The sequence below is a fragment of the Drepanopeziza brunnea genome, assembly GCF_022702325.1.
Source record: "Drepanopeziza brunnea f. sp. 'multigermtubi' strain 214-2 chromosome Unknown ctg4, whole genome shotgun sequence".
In the NCBI taxonomy this organism is placed as follows: Eukaryota; Fungi; Ascomycota; class Leotiomycetes; order Helotiales; family Drepanopezizaceae; genus Drepanopeziza; species Drepanopeziza brunnea.
The window spans coordinates 101,725-117,794 of NW_027094067.1; the positions used below are offsets into that span (position 1 = coordinate 101,725).

General features: G+C 50.8%; 6 protein-coding genes across 6 annotated transcripts; 3 read left to right on the top strand and 3 right to left on the bottom strand.

Annotated features, from left to right (window-relative positions):
• Positions 1–1,088: 1,088 nt before the first annotated feature.
• Positions 1,089–2,232, bottom strand: L3040_002905 (uncharacterized protein; the record flags this gene model as incomplete). The annotated part of the gene is made up of 6 exons (XM_007292095.2): positions 1,089–1,183; positions 1,230–1,404; positions 1,451–1,569; positions 1,617–1,836; positions 1,900–2,112; positions 2,185–2,232. The coding sequence occupies 6 exons, from the start codon at positions 2,230–2,232 to the stop codon at positions 1,089–1,091; spliced, it is 870 nt and encodes a 289-aa protein (XP_007292157.1).
• Positions 2,233–2,848: 616 nt separating this feature from the next.
• On the top strand, positions 2,849–3,594 carry L3040_002906 (uncharacterized protein; the record flags this gene model as incomplete). The annotated part of the gene is made up of 2 exons (XM_066154245.1): positions 2,849–3,147; positions 3,372–3,594. The coding sequence occupies 2 exons, from the start codon at positions 2,849–2,851 to the stop codon at positions 3,592–3,594; spliced, it is 522 nt and encodes a 173-aa protein (XP_066012229.1).
• Positions 3,595–4,439: 845 nt separating this feature from the next.
• Positions 4,440–5,353, top strand: L3040_002907 (uncharacterized protein; the record flags this gene model as incomplete). Its single annotated transcript, XM_066154246.1, has 3 exons — positions 4,440–4,469; positions 4,770–4,886; positions 5,033–5,353. 3 exons carry the CDS (start codon positions 4,440–4,442, stop codon positions 5,351–5,353), a joined length of 468 nt encoding a protein of 155 aa, XP_066012230.1.
• A 2,756-nt stretch (positions 5,354–8,109) lies between these two features.
• On the bottom strand, positions 8,110–10,649 carry L3040_002908 (uncharacterized protein; the record flags this gene model as incomplete). The annotated part of the gene is made up of 3 exons (XM_066154247.1): positions 8,110–9,099; positions 9,148–10,254; positions 10,314–10,649. The coding sequence occupies 3 exons, from the start codon at positions 10,647–10,649 to the stop codon at positions 8,110–8,112; spliced, it is 2,433 nt and encodes an 810-aa protein (XP_066012231.1).
• A 646-nt stretch (positions 10,650–11,295) lies between these two features.
• Positions 11,296–12,780, bottom strand: L3040_002909 (uncharacterized protein; the record flags this gene model as incomplete). The annotated part of the gene is made up of 4 exons (XM_066154248.1): positions 11,296–12,267; positions 12,341–12,495; positions 12,595–12,681; positions 12,750–12,780. The coding sequence occupies 4 exons, from the start codon at positions 12,778–12,780 to the stop codon at positions 11,296–11,298; spliced, it is 1,245 nt and encodes a 414-aa protein (XP_066012232.1).
• Positions 12,781–14,088: 1,308 nt separating this feature from the next.
• On the top strand, positions 14,089–15,477 carry L3040_002910 (uncharacterized protein; the record flags this gene model as incomplete). Its single annotated transcript, XM_007292098.2, has 1 exon — positions 14,089–15,477. One exon carries the CDS (start codon positions 14,089–14,091, stop codon positions 15,475–15,477), a length of 1,389 nt encoding a protein of 462 aa, XP_007292160.2.
• Between the last annotated feature and the right edge of the window lie 593 nt (positions 15,478–16,070).

A 16,070-nucleotide genomic window follows, 5' to 3' on the forward strand; every position in this document is an offset into this window, starting at 1 on the left:
CGCTTAATTTTAGTCCGTTTTAGTCAAGCCCAGCCACCTCAGAAAGGCTGCCCACCCGCCCGAGTACTACTACTACTACTACTACTACCATCACTACTTCTGTTACCACGACTACCAGCCACCTCAACGGGCGATTAGAAAATATTCTCGTCATTTATAAAGGCGCCAGCCGCACGCTACCTGCCGTTTATCATTGTCATCACCGCTTCTCGCTAAACATGAGTCCGTACTAGTCAACACCAGCCACCTCAGTTATCAGCGGTCGAGGGACATCCTCTCTCGTCACTTACAAAGGAGCCAGCGGCACCGTTACCCACCGTTTGTTATTGCCCACCATGATCTGGAAGTCAGCCAAAGTGGAGTGGCAACAGTAGTGTTAAAAAAACCGGCCAGACCCCCCTCATCAACTATTGATTGACCCACTCAATCGACTAAGCGTCCCGAAACTTTTGCTTTATAGTGCTTCTCGCCGCAAGAAGGTAGAGTCGCGGGTTGATTTTTCCCACAACGGGGTGTCACGCGGCAGAATGGACGAAGTGAAGTTGAGATAATGGAAATTCAGATCCGCCATTTAGCTTTTCCCAATAGTCAAAATACAACTCATTTCTCTTCAACTCTCAAGTGGTGAAAAAGTAACACTGCCAAGTCTTCTTTCCCATACAACCGAGAGGTTCTCTTGATATGTATACCTCCAACATGAAGCTAAACAACCGACCCTTTGAAAACGTCGGATGTTGCCCATTTTATTCCATGGTAATTGAAATAAGGTATCCTTGGGCGAGAGCGTTGTGCAATGTGATTACCGTGAGCTCCGAGGTAGCTAGGGCGGGAAGGAAAGCTCTGAATTAGACTAGTAACTACAAAGAGCGTTTCAACCCTACACTACCAATACACTGTCCATTCTTAGGCCTATGTTCCTTTCCTCTCGTCCCTACGCGGCGGTGATCCGACAAAGGGAAAACAAAAGAGACGCGAAATCGTTCTAATGATACCTCCAGAATCCATACTCAGCGCAGCATCATGCTCAACAATCCAGAGAATCTGTCACAACGCAGTCTCTCTCAGTACCCCAGAGGCCAGGATGGCCACTACTGTGGAAGAGATTGGTAGCCGGTATTCTTGTTCTCTCCCTTGCGGGTTAGGCTCTCGCGAGCGCCAGTGATGAAGTAGACGAAGGAGAAGACTTGAGGGATCAGTAAAATTCAACATTTGCAGGGCACATAACGTACAGATGTTAGTCACAACAATCAATCCGACCCAGCCCTCAATGACGTGCTCCCACTTCATCTGCTTGTTGTCCAAGAAGAACAGAGCACACTTGCCCGTGAGAGTGTATCCGATGTAGACCCAGCCGATGAAGAGTGCGGTGAGGAAGGAGAGCCCGCCGACATGGGTAGCGATGGGCTGATAATTTTAGCAATGACGCGGAATAGGGTGAAGCTTGACTTACCACCTGGCGTCTGATGCTGCTGAGAAAGATGATTTCAATCAAAGCAATAATGGCGGAAACAGCATACTTGTCAATGACGTAGAAGGTGGTGGAGGAGCCGTGGCCGAAGGTATCGTTCGCTAGCAGGGATTGAGCATGTAATATGATGAGCAGCAGACATAAATACCTGGGATGGTGGTCTTTCCCTTAGGAGCTAAGATAGCCCAGTGAAGGAAGGCCGAGACGAGAGGCCAGGTCTGGGCAAGAGTATAGAAGATGCTGAACCAGGTGCGGTTATTGGTGTCCGGGTTCTGCTTGGGTGGAGAGAAGGCCTTCTGAATAGCGGTGGCGTTGGATGAGGTCGAGGAGCTGTGGTGAGGGTAGTGGAGGTGCATGAAGGTCCAGACCTGAAAGTGTCAGCAAATATAGCAGACATATTAATTGTGTCGGGGGACAGAATTGGAACTCACAAAGGCAATCCAGTGGTAGAGGAGCTGGATCATGTATGAGACGTTGGAGAACCTGAAGTAGGCGAGGTAGCCGTCTTCGGTGTGCTTGACTTCGTAGTCGATAAGCACGATGAAGCTGACCAGCAGGTATACGGCAATCAAAGCACGCAGACCGACGAGCGCCTTCTGGCCGATGACGGTCCATGGCGAGTGACAGACGCGGAGAAATATGGGCTGCGAGACGTCAGCGAGATATGATGGATGGTGTTGTGTTAATGGGATTGATGGGATTGGTGGAGAACGTACGTGGTCATCCTTCTTGGCCTTGGGGAGAAGAGCAGTGGACGAAGACATGGCCGACGGATGAACGGACGAGCGAGAGTGTGTTTGTGTTTATAATACTAGGAGAAGAGACGGAACACGAAGCGGTCGTGGTGTTGATGATTGTGAGACGGGATGAGTTGAGGAGGAGAAGAGAAAGAGAAGAAGAGGAAGAGGAAGAGGAGGAGAAACTGGGGGAAAGAAAAAAGAAGCATCATGTGATCCGATACATGATGGGCATGGGTAGGAAGAAGAGGAAGGCGCGAGATGGCGATGGGGATGGGGGAAGTTGCAGGCAGAGGCGAGTCAGCTTGTTGACTTTGGGAAGTACCTAGCCGAGCCCTTAAGCGACTCGATTTTCAGCACGGACCCAGTTCTGCAGCAAGCGCGGATAATTCGTACCTCAAACTGTCCACAACTCCAAGCCGTAGTTATTAGTATTAGTATACATAGTAGGAAGCCACCTCGCGGCTGCAGGTCAATCTCTCTCTTCTATTTCAATTGGATCTCAACTATCTCTCTCCATCTCCATCTCCGGCTTCACCAACACCACCACAACCATCCGCGACGCACGAAACCCCCCTTCACGCCCTCACCACAAACCCGCCCTTCTCTTCCTCAACCACAACCACAACAAACTCCCACCACCATGTTCTCAACCCTATCCAACCCCCGCCAGGGCGCCCTCCAGCTCCTCAACTTCGCCCTCGTCCTCTCCACGGCCTTCATGATGTGGAAAGGCCTCTCGGTCATCTCCGACTCGCCGTCGCCCATCGTCGTCGTCCTGTCCGGCAGCATGGAGCCCGCCTTCCAGCGCGGCGACCTGCTCATCCTCTGGAACCGCAACTGGCTGGAGCCCGAGACGGGCGTCGGCGAGATTGTCGTATATAATGTGAAAGGGAAGGATATTCCGATTGTCCATCGGGTGGTGAGGAAGTTTGGCACGGGGTAGGTCGTGGTGGCTTTCGTTATTTCCCCTGGCGACTTTGGGAGCTCAGCATGGATTTGGAGCTGGTGTTCGCAGGGAGTGTTTGTTGCTGGGAGAAGAGTCCTACGTGGGAGTGAAGACGGGTTGATGGGAGGCAAACTTTACGCATTCCCCCTTACCTCCACAGGAGCGGATTCTATACCTCTGCCTACGCGTCAAGTGGCTAACTTCCATCCGCCCGCAGAGAACACGCCAAGCTCCTGACCAAGGGCGATAACAACGACGCAGACGACACGGAGCTCTACGCCCGCGGCCAGGACTACCTCGAGCGCAAGGACATCATCGGCAGCGTCGTCGCCTACATCCCCTTCGTCGGCTACGTGACCATCATGCTGAGTGAGCACCCGTGGCTGAAGACGGTCATGCTAGGGATCATGGGCCTGGTGGTGGTGTTGCAGAGGGAATAGCACGGCCGAGAGTGAGCATGGGCACACGATGATCTTTTGGCGTTTTGATACCCGGGACGCGGTGTATGATATGGGTCGGGGGGGTTCAAAGCAAGAGGGTGTGGCATTGGTCTGGATTTGGCATGATCTAGAAGTATAACGAGCAAAGCCAGACCGACATAAGAGAGATTGTGGTCACAGGTCGGAAGAAGCAAGTTTTGCAGTCTATCCAAGCCCTCTCTCGCTCTCGCTCTCTATCCACGCCCGCCTCTGCGTTGGCGGAGAGAGCTATGATCGATCCACTATCATTATGCCTTGCCAATATGCCGCATATTTCTAAACCCGTACAAAGATACATATATCCTTCCCGTCTCAATTCCAGTCCTCACTCTTTATCTTTCCTCTTTATCTCTCCATCTGCTATCCCGTCTCGTCTCATCCCGTCTCACCCAACTTTCAACTCAGCCGCCATCAGCCTCGTCTCGTCTCACATCAAGCCAAGTCACGGCCCCACTGTAGGTACCGGTACTGTGTACAAAGGCAAGGGCAGGGCCAAGGGCAAGGGCAAAGGGCAAGGCCAAGAGCAAGGCCTATGCTCAACTTCATATCCACTTCTGCATCCTGATCTCTTCTGTCTCTCCCACCTTCTTCATACATACCACATACAACTAACTATTTATTCCTACTCTCAACCAAAACCTTGCGACCGACATCCTTACCGATTTCCTCTCTTCTTCTCCACGACAGCGAAAACAGTATCCAGCTTCACCTCACCTCATCTCATCTCTCTTCGCTCCCACCGCTACCGACACCGAAGAGACCGCAGCATCGACCCCGCTACCCGTCCCCCTCCCCCTCCAAGAAACATGGCCGCCTCGCAGAAGAGGATCGCGAAGGTACGGTGCCTCGGCTTTGGCCTTTCCTCTTCCTGCAGATTCTACCCATACCTGCATGCCAAAAGAGTAAAAAGAAAAAGGCGCAAAGCTTGGAGAAGGAGAGAGAGTTCTGGGCCAGGGGCGGGAGATGGAGCTGGAGCTGGAGATGGAGCTGGAGCTGGAGCTTGGGGACGGAGAGCAAGAGCAAGAGGAAGAGTAAACAGAAGGGGACGCAAGAGAGCAAGAGAATAGGAATGGGAATGGGATTGGGATTGGAATTGGGAGACCCAGGGAAAGGAACAAGCTGACAACCTCTAACAGGAGCTCGCAGAGGCCATAGCCAACCCGCCCACTGGCATCAGGGTCAATCTGATCGACGACAATAATGTGCATAATTGGAATGTTGTGATGGATGGCCCGGATGGCTCGCCTTATGCTGTACGTCGTCGTCTTTCTCCCCTCCTCTCCCTTCCATCACCAACCCCTTCTCCCTCTCCACAACTGCGGAACTCAAACTTTCCTCCTGGCCCATTCCCCTTCCCTAACGTTCAACACCAAAATCCTTGCTAACATCCCCCACCCAGACCGGAAAATTTATTCTCCTCCTCACCCTTCCGCATGAATACCCTTTCAAGCCGCCCAAGCTCTCCTTCAAGACGCGCATCTACCACCCCAACGTCACCTTCGACGAGCACGGCAGCATGTGTATCGGTATCCTGAAGGCCGAAGCCTGGAAGCCCTCGTCCAAGATCCTGTCCGTGCTGACCGCCACGCAGCAGCTGCTGGTGGAGCCCGTGCCGGACGATGCCGTCGAGCAGGGTGCCGCCCAGCTGTTCAAGGAGAACCGCGCCGCGTTTGACGCAGAAGCTAAGGCGGCATGTATAAAGTACGCCGGGGGGACTTAATTGTTAAAAGAAAGGGCGCAAAAGGAAGGGGGGCGGAGGGGGGAGGGGGGAGGGGGGAGGGGGAGATGGACTGAAAGTGGTGATGATGACAACAGCGATGCATGGCGTTATAGGCGGGCGGGCATGGGCATGGACATTGGGCCTGATAAATATGCTGCATAGCTTCTTGGTGAGCAGTGGGCCTTGATCACTTTCTCTCTATCTCTGAGCAGATAGATATAGACAGCCTGTTGTAATAAACAGCGTTCCTTGCCCCTTCTTTCTTATTTGCTTCCTTTCCTATCTATACGTACGTGATATTAGCGATACCCTATGCTCTTAGCAGGTCGCAAGCTCTTTCCTTAGAGCCGCTCAATAGGTAGTTCCGCCTATCACACCCTCAACATAATTTTTAGTCCTGACTCTAGCTTAAGCTAGCTATCAGCTAATAGCACTTCACTTCACCACACAACACATGCACCAAAATAAAACTAAAATAAAATAATGGTCCTCCTTTGAATAACCGCCACCACGCCCCATCTAGCCAACGAGGCACTCAACTTACCATCCATCGTAAGTACCTCTTCTATATTCAGATAGTCAGTCCTATCTAGCAGATTCCTCTAGCAATCGATTATTTATTACGAACGTTCGAACATACTACGAATAATATATATTGCACCAAGGGCGGTATCGAAGGCGTTCGAACTTTTGCCAGTATTTCGGGCTTGAAATAACTCCGAGGGGGTTTTCCAGGATGCTCGCTGAGAAGTCTGTATCTGAGTTTTTGATGTTTTTGCCTTCTTCTTCTTTCTTACTTACCTTTCAGAGATTTGTTTTTCGATTTGTTTTTGTTTTGCCAATGTGGTAAGCGAGAGAGAGCGGAGCTGGAAAGGAAAGAGAGAGGAGGGAGAGGGCGGCCGATGTGCAGGTATCGAGAGATTAGTGATAATGGCGCGAGCCAAAAAATAGCAAGAATCTATTTAATACTGGTTCATTCAAATTTTGGGCAGTGCGTCGATGCTCTCTTTGCTCATCCTTTAATGCTCTGCTCACCACAGTTGCAGCCACACCGGAGCTTCTAGATGTATTTATTACTTTGGCTTGCGACGCGATTCGCTGCTGTCTTGTCCCCAGGATGAGATGGCTGTCAATGCTGGATATTATTGACGGAAAATTCTTTTCTTTCTATATTGAATTTCTATCTATCCATAGCTTTACGAGAAGACGCTTTGATGAGTTAGAGAGAGGGGTTAGGGAATCCGTTGGAGGACTTTTTTTGCCTGACACTTGAATGACGAACCCGAACGCTGGATTCATTGCTCATTGAAGTCGGTCAGCCATGCCGGACTCCTTTGAACGCCGTCAGAGGCGATAAGTTTCTGTCTATGAGCGAAAGTCCTCCCAAAAAAAAGACCCCCCCGAAAACTTGCGACTTCAGTCACGTCAACGAAAATGCGAGGCTAACTAGCACACGCCGAAATGTGATCTTAATAAAGTCACCTGTGGCTTTGAAGTGCCTCAGCTGTCCATCAGCGGTAAAACGATTCGAGAGGAAAAGTACAGCTACCCTGAGCGACGAGAATGTAACCACGAGGGCGCATAAAAGGTTCTCCGGTCATATGCTGGTAAGGTAACTGAGACGGCAAAGGTAACCACGGCCCCGATCAACACCCGGCGGGAAAACAATACTCTCACCAACAGGTTCCCTATTGCAGCAACACAATGATATGATATGGTAATATTAGCTCAGCGTGGCTTGGACGATAGGGTGTGCACGAAAAGAAAATCGACGCCTCGCTCGCTAAGCGGATCAAAACACGCCACCCATGGCCAACGAACGACAACAGCTGAATCGCGCGCTGCCTCACCGAGCCCCTGAATACCCCTCCCAGAAAAGAATACAAATCAAGGAAGCATGCGAGAACTTCCAGCAGACCACAATGTAGGATATGCCCTAGAAGTATACGAGACCGACGCCCGGGGAAAGTGACGTACGGACCGATCGATCTCGCTCAAGTAGCTGGCCCCTGAATGCCTGCCTTTCTTTGCCCGCCGTAGCTGCTGTACTGCTGCTCTTTCCCAACGGATCGGTCCAGAGTAGGAGAGTAAACGACTACTACCTTCCTAAGCACTACTTATACTACCAGTAGACAAAAGCAGCATGCATACATGGCGCGACGAGAAAAACCCATCACGCGGATGGATCGAGATGCGCTCGCCGAGGGCGTTTCAACTTTCTGATTTACCTTTTTTATATACATACGCAGCTCCGTAGATCCCAGTAGGTAGCAGCCGCTGTGCCGGGAAAGAACGATGAGCCAGGCACAGATGCATGTGCAAGTACCTTTTGACGGTACGATCGTGGCGAAAGATAGCATGCGATGCAATGGGAGGCGGTGGTGGCATTGCTCTTGACTTCCTACTCACTCACTTAGATACTCACTATCTCGGCCAAAGACCCAGATCTATTCCAGTCCAATGCTAGGTTTCCATTTTTCTAACACATACATACATACATACATAAATATACCTACTATACACACGCGCGCAAATGCAAAGAAGAAGAAGAAGAAGGTATTATTCTAAACAAGCATAATGCAGCACAGTAACCCCCCCAAAAATGCAGTCCAACTACCAAACCTCTAAAACCCCAAAGCAAAAGTTTTCCCGCTCTAAACATTCAGCAAGTACTATTACATACTGTTACATATATACATAGCACGGCATCATCATCATCATCATCGACGTAAAAAAAAAAAAAGTAATATCATCCTTCAAAGCATCTCCCCCTCCTCGACCAGCTCCCACCTTCTCGCCGTCAATTTCTTGACCTTCTTCACCGGACTCCGGCTCTGCTGCTGTTCTATCGCCGGCTCATCCTCGTGGACACTCATCTTCTCAAAGGCCTCCTCCATCGCGAACTCCGGCGTCCGGTCCCGCAGTCGGCTCTCGCGCAACGGCATCCTCTTGCTCGGACTCCGCATGCTGACTTCCCGCCGCAACATCTCGACCTCCCTCCTCAATCGCGCGTTCTCGCTCTCGAGATCCCCGACGACTTCCTTCATCGGGCCTCGGTGGGCGTTCTCTTTATCCTCGCTGCCGTGAGTCTGGGCCTCGTCCGCGGAATCGATGCTCCGAGTATAGATTTCGAGTTTCTTGTCGAGATGCTCGTCATTGTTGTCTTTTTCAGCGGCCCAGACGGCTTTCCACCTCGCCATTTCGCTGGCAAGACGGACCTCCATCTCCGCATAGCACTCCTCGCGGATTTCCTGCTCGAGCTCGTTCATGCGATCTTGCATACTCTCCAGATGAGCTTCCGTCTCTAAGCTCTCCTGCTGACTATCTCGCAACTCGGCTCTCAAGCCATCAATCTCCTCAGACATACGAGCAATCTCCAACGCGGCAATCTCCATCGTCGCACGCTCGGTGTCATTCAACGGCGAGGAACCTGGGTGGCGATGAGAAAAGTAGTGGGAGCCAACGGCGTTAGATTGAGCGAGGATGGTAGACGTCACGCTGGGGATGCGAGGGACTGTGATTTCGCGAGCGAGAGCGGAGTAGCGGAGAATCTGAGATGTGGCGTTGAAATCACCTAGGGGGTCGGCGGTGACAATCATGACTGCCTTTTGCGGGTTGCGTGGGGCATGTTGTTGATGGTGGTGATGAGAAGTTGTGGACGAGATGGTTTGGTGAGATGTCGATGGGAAGGAGTTAGAAAAGAGAAGTTCGGTGAGCTTGCATTGGCGGAAGGGGACCAGATTTGGCTGTAAATGTCAGTGGCCGGTCCGAAAGTTAGGGAAACGAGAGCATACTTTTGCCGAAGAAGCAAGTTCAGATTGCATCTGCAGACATTGTCCCAAATACATGAGACTCTCATTGATCTTTCCAGCCTCAGCCAAAGTTGCGCCCTGGGTCTTTGCATCTCTCGCTCTCTCACTACCAGCCAGATCAACGATCGTCAGGGCACTGCCTCCCCATGGATGCACAATTCTGCCTTGTCTCCTCTTCTTGACCTCGACGCAGAAGAATCCGTGGCTTCGGCTAGATACGCTGTTGGATCCAGTACCGGCAACCCTTCGCTCATGCAAGCCAGCTTCTAAAACCATCAAGGCTTCCTTCATGCTACCACAAATGATCTTGCGCAAGCCTGCCACCACCTTGCGATCCGGGGACTGTTCAGTGGGTTTGAAAAGCAGCGGTCGGCGCTTGAAATCCTTTGCAGTCTTCCCAGGTATTGCTGGCGTCAGAAGATCGAATATGCGATCATTGTAGACCTCATACATTGATATCAATATGGCATACTCCGCATTCGGATCAGCGTCCACGGTCAAAGCAGTGATATCCGGACTCTGCGGCAGAACAGATGGTCTCTGCAGCACAGTTCGACGAGGCGTAGGAGGTACGTGAGAGGATTCGCCCTTGAACGGAGATTTAGTAACGTACTTGACAGCCTTGGTGAGCGTAGAATGCATATAAGATGGAATGAAAGATGCGAGGGGCACCGGGTCAGAACTTTCTGACTGGTGGCCTGTCCGCTTGGTCTGGACATGTTCCTCTTGCACGGGCAGAACAAGCCGTATGCTCTTCGGGCTCTCCGTGCATTCTAGCAGGGGCGGATACAGGTTTCGCGATGTGAAATGCAGAGGCTGCGAGACGTTGGAGGAAGGTAAAAGTACTACCATGGGGGTTGGGGCTCGGGAGCTGGCGCGCGATGCTCCGGATGGGTCGCCATATATGGTGTCGAGGAACATCTGAGCGGACATGACTTGGGCTTCGGAGGGGTCGGAGGCGGCGACTGTGGCGTGGAGGGAGGTTGTTGTTGCCGGGTCGAGGATGTTGTGAGAGATGGAGCGGAAGAGGAGGTCGAGCGCGAGCTGAGTGAGTCCGCGCTGCGATCGGGATCCTAGTATTGTGTGACTCTGCGGACATTCGTTAGTTGTTTCCGGACATGGTAGAAGCAAGAAAACACTCCATATACCTTTCCACTGCCCGTAACTCCCAGCGTCGCAAGCAGCGCGTCTCTGCCCTCTCCGCCTTGTGGTCCTAGTACGCCTTCGACGAGCGGCAACACGCCAGTGCCCTGGAACAGATCCAGCTGGCTCGAATCCTCTTCGAAGACTTCCGTGAATTCAAACTTCTCGATCGCACGTCTGCGATTGTCGTTCGGAGGGTTCAATGTGATGTGTGTCGGGGCCGCATCTTCGCTCGGTTCTTCGACCGTCAGGAATCGTTCGGCGGGCGGCTGTCCTGCTGGCGGAGGTCGCAGACGAAGATATACTTCGAAATGGCTTGCTTGCTTATGTTGAGGGTCCATTTTTATGGGGTTCGAAGATATTGGTGGTGGTACGGTATCGTGGTTGTGAAGTGTGCTGGTTCCAGGAGTTGTTTTCCTGGAAGTCGTGATTGTTATCGGCTGAGTTGGCAAGACAACCAACACCCGAGTCGAGACCCACATACTCCTGATAAGTAGGACTACGGACATCAACAACTCAGGGGTGCAGTTCTTTACAGGCCTGTAATTTGATATGTTTTCATATAGACGTGTAAATTCCACGAGGCCCATTGGGTCGAGTAGGTTCGTGCAAGTAAATTCCATCCGAACGAGCTCACGGACTAGGTATGTGAATTGTTCAGTTCCGGCTTTGAATTTATTTACATTGACATTTGAATGTCTCGTACTTCCTCGCCTCAATGTCGCGTATTATTTTGGGATATGAGTGCGATGTGCAACAAAACTTGGCCGGCAACTGTCCCAGAAATCCACCACATTGCGGAGCCGAATCGACTTCCAACCGGGTGTGCAATGAACATCCACATATCGCCGGATATTCACAAATTAACCTCAGCTCTCGGCCCAGCCCCCACCTCAGGCCCCTTCCCTTCAACCTCAGCTCTCGCATTCACAGCCAAGTCATCCGCCACATTCGCAGCCGTACATACATAACAAGCAAGCAACTGGTTCACTTGTACGAAATTCCACTGTACGCGTTTTTGAAACAGATCCTCGATTCCACAGGCGTAGTACCAGTGCGATGCGAATGCGACGTAGAGAGTTCCACAGGGCCACCTCGCCTCGGCCAGTCATTGGCCCTCGTCCATCTGTACGCAGAGCCCAAATCTAAAACGCAACCCAGCCTGGCAGCTTCAAAAGAGTCTTTGGAAATGTGCTGCAGGATCTGATCTTGGAGTTCCACAGGGAGACGATGGGTGGGTGTATGAGGACACGGATGAGAAGGCAAGAGCGCTTGGAGAATGACGGCTATAGAGGACTCTGTGGGTGGCGTGAGTCCGTCCATGAAGGGCAATGGACGGGTATTGATGAGATTTCCGGCGGAGTCGGCATGGCAAAGTACAATGTATCTTAGCGAAAATAGTAGATAGGTGCCATTACTGTTGCAGGCATCTTGGGAAGCCGGCTTCGCGGTTGCACAGGCTTCCTTTGCCTTCGCTTTCGCCGTGCTCAAGGCAATCGATAGTTCTTGATTCAGGATGACGACTGTACGTCCAATGACAAAAATATGATCGCCGTACGGTTCCCATGTTGGCAAATCAAGGACAGATACAGAGGGACCTCGCGTACGGGCAGACCTTCGCGATGATATTTTATCAACCCGAAAACTGCATGTTGCGATACTGATTATAGCCTTTGCAAACTTCCGGAACGTAGTATCTGCGTATGAGGCTCGAAGAACATGCCGCCACTGGCGCGAGAAGTCCCGGAATATTCTAGTAGTGAGGATAAGTCGCCGCGTGTGAATTTGAGCCTGTGGTTTGTGGTAGGGTGGGGAGAAGGGTGAGAGGTCCTGGGTTGGCGGTGCATCTGGTTTGAAAGTCGTTAAGTCAGATCTATGCAAAAGGGCAAGGGCTGGATCCCTGAGACGAGAGAGGGGTAATTGAAGGTGAGAGCTTTTCCGGCCGTCAGAATACGGATACTGTTACAGTTAGTTAGCAAGAAGGCAGGAGGATCCAAGTCTTGCAGAAACCAATTTCTGTTTCTGAACGTACCGAGATACCTTCCTCGTACAGAAATAGGCCTCGGTCGAGGTCGAATGTGCAGACGGATCTCAAGCTTTGGCGTTTGTCGCCAAATGGCTTGACCACGTCGTCACGTAGGAGCCAGCCACGACCCAAGCGTGTTCGCAAAGCATGGAGTGTAGAGTCTAGAAAAACGCTCCTTATTAGATGATGGATCGAAAATGCATGGGCGAAATGGATTTCAAGCTTCGGTTCCCAACGACTCGAGTCCTGTCCTGGCTCACCTATCGCTACGCCTTCAAGCCCTCTGTAGGCCTTCGCTATAACCGTGTTGAAGTTCAAATCCCGCCTATTGCAAACATGGACGCGCCCTGAGCATCCGATTAGCATTAGCCTACGCAGTACGAACTCGATGAGCAAGCCAAATAAAGATACCTACCTTGGTGGATGATTTGGAAGGTCGTTGACATCACTAGCCAGTCAAGATGTTTGAGTGGTGGTGGTGGGTGATGGAGGGAGCCTGGAATAAGGAAGGCTCGATATATATAAGGTATGCATCGACAACTACGAAGTACCTAGGAGAAGCCCACCTGCCAAGCCATGAACTTTGGTAGTCTTGCAATAGTTTTGCAATAGTCTTGCAGTGGTCTAGAACTTCGTCATCTGCTTTTACCTAGAATTCACGTACGTCAAATGTTAGAATATCATGACGCATCGAAGTCGCGAAAATGTCAACAACTTGTTAATTAGCTAAGCATTTGACAACTCTCTACGTCGCAAGACCATCCACATCATGCTATACACTGTAAATCCAGCTATGATCCATACGGAAAATGCTCTCTAGCATTAACAGTACCTTATAAATTAGGGACTATACAACCCTAATTTCTAAGCCATTTTGTACAAACTGGCTTTGAACCAGACGGCCCCTTGTTGTCTCTCGACATGCACTTTCTCAACGGAAACAGAAATGTGCATTTTGGCAAATGGACGTCTCATGTAAGAAATTCCGCGTCTTATTTTATCTGTCAGAAATACGGAGAGACACATATTGCTTATAGAACCTGTGAGGGCCGTCTTCAAAAGAGATCGAAATCTGGAGCATTCTTGGCTGTCTAGCAGTAAGCGCGGAAGGTGCTGCTGATACTGCAGAAGCTGCTAGCACGGCTGCAGCGACGATAGGTTGATCAACATCATATTGATAAATGAATAGATAAAGAGATCTCTAAGAAGAACAGATTGGATGCTTAATCAGAGATCTAATAGAATGAAAGTGAAATAATATTTCGAGCGGACACGAAGAACATAAGTAGTTATATAAGTACTTTTTTATAAGCCTACGAATATTATGAACCTCAATCTGCTTCACTGGTGTCTTTACATAGCTGGTCATGTTTTAATAGATTACGGACTATGAATTAAAGAAGTTTCAAGCCTAAAAGGTTGACTGGCCGACTTATCCTAACACAACTAATCGCCTGGGCGGCCCTTCCCCTTACTCCTCCCCCACATGAGGGTTTGCAGTGTCCGATCGCCTCAGGTACTCGTGCGGCCACCAGATCTGTTCCTATGTTGAAAATCTTCCCAAACATCTCCTCGAACATCTAGGTATGAATAGGTAACCGATCGAAGTAAGCAGAATCGCTTAATGACCGGGTAGAAAAGGGGCATTGTTTTGACGCAGAACAGCACGGGCACGGGACTTGGCGATCTCGCTTCAGACGCTTCGGTCCCTGCGTCATTGTGCTGTAAGCTTTAACAAAATCCAACTCCAAACAATGTCCGACCCACCAACATCAACAGCCTCAACCTCCCTCCTCCCTATCGATGCACTGTTCAACAATCCGCTCTTCGCCGGAGGCGTCGGTCTGGCAGGTCTCACAGCCGCTGCCGCCGTAGCCCGCAAAGGGGTGATCCGGGGCGCAGGCCTGGTGCGCCGACGTCTCCTCAGCAGAGTCGAGATCAGCAAGAATGATCCATCCTACAAATGGGTTCTGGCATGGCTTTCTCTCCCTCGCCCGCAGACGGGCTTCATTTCCTCGCGGATCACCCGCCTCAACGACTTCTCTATGGCGACGACGACGAGGGGGGACAAGGCGAACGACGCGAGCTTCTTCCTTCAGCCGGGCTACGGCAAATATATTATCAGGCACGAGAACGCGTACATAGGTGTCAATCGCGAGAAGCAGGCTTCGTCCAACATGCACACGGGAGAGCCGCACGAAATAGTGACGCTCACGGCGCTCTATGCGCAGAGGCATATCTTCGAGAGCTTATTTCGAGAGGCGCATCATCTGGCATTGTCGGCACAGGAGGGAAAGACTGTGATGTATACCGCGCAAATCGCCGACTGGAAACCTTTTGGCGAAGCGCGGAAAAAACGGCCTTTGCACTCGGTGGTCTTGGACGAAGGGATCAAGGAGCGGATCGTGGACGACGTCAAGGACTTTCTGACGCGACAGAGCTGGTATGTGGAGCGAGGGATACCGTATAGGAGAGGATACCTGTTATATGGTCCGCCAGGCAGTGGCAAGAGTTCATTCATCCAAGGATTGGCCGGCGAGTTGGATTTTGGCATCGCGCTCATTAATCTGAGCCAGAGGGGAATGACGGATGATAGATTGTCACAAATGATGACTGTACTGCCACCAAGAACCATACTCCTGCTGGAAGATGCAGATGCGGCCTTCAGCAATCGGCAACAGGCGACCGAGGACGGCTACAGTGGTATGACCGTCACATTTTCAGGCTTACTTAACGCCTTGGACGGAGTTGCGGCCGGTGAAGAGAGGGTGACATTTCTGACGACGAATCATATCGATCGCTTGGACGAAGCCTTGATCAGGCCTGGAAGAGTGGACATGACTGTTAGGATAGGAGAAGCCACGAGATATCAGGCGGGGGAAATGTGGGAACGCTTCTACGGAGACGTAGACGAGGGCGGAAAGGGGAAACTCCGGTTCTTGCAGAGGCTGGAAGAACTCGGCCTTGTGACGGACGCTGGCGGGCAGACAAAGCCGAGGTTCCAGACAAGCACTGCTGCCATTCAAGGCCTGTTCTTGTTCAACAAGGATAGTATGGATGGAGCCATTGGGATGGCTGAGGGACTGATTCCACGAATCTACGAGTCTGAGCAGCACGTCGCTGGAATCAAAGTGCCTGCTTGAATCGGTAGGATATCTTTGTTGAGAGCTACAGCGTAGGCTACTCTCCTTGTTGGCGAATTGTGTAAGTGTCATATTGCACAAAATAACTCGTTGATTTAGAATGTAGGATACGTTGATGTTCAATACCCATGTGTGAGTGGATAGCAAATCATCAAAATAACGAAAAGAAAAGAAAGAAAAGACGATGCCAATACTGCCTTAAATCTCGTTTACTCTGCCAGTCAGTCTTGATCCGAGTCCTTAGAATGGCAAGGTGCTGGTCATTCATTGCCTCCCCTTACCGATTTCCAGTTCCAATCCTCTGCCACTTGCAGAGTAAGTCGCAGGAAATATCCAATTCATTTCGCTCTTGGGGACGACTTGATTCGTTGATTGTGAATTGGAATGGGATTGTTCCCTGGAAGGTCACTCACTCACTAACCAACCTACCAATGAACTATCCTAGAGTGTACAATAGGATACGATAGATAGATACGTATACGGTTGTGATATTCGTGGTATATTATACGTCGCTGCTGCTGCGTTACCATATAGGTATATTCCAACGATCAAACGTCGCTTGCTTGCCGTGTCGATCGCTGGTGAGTATTTAT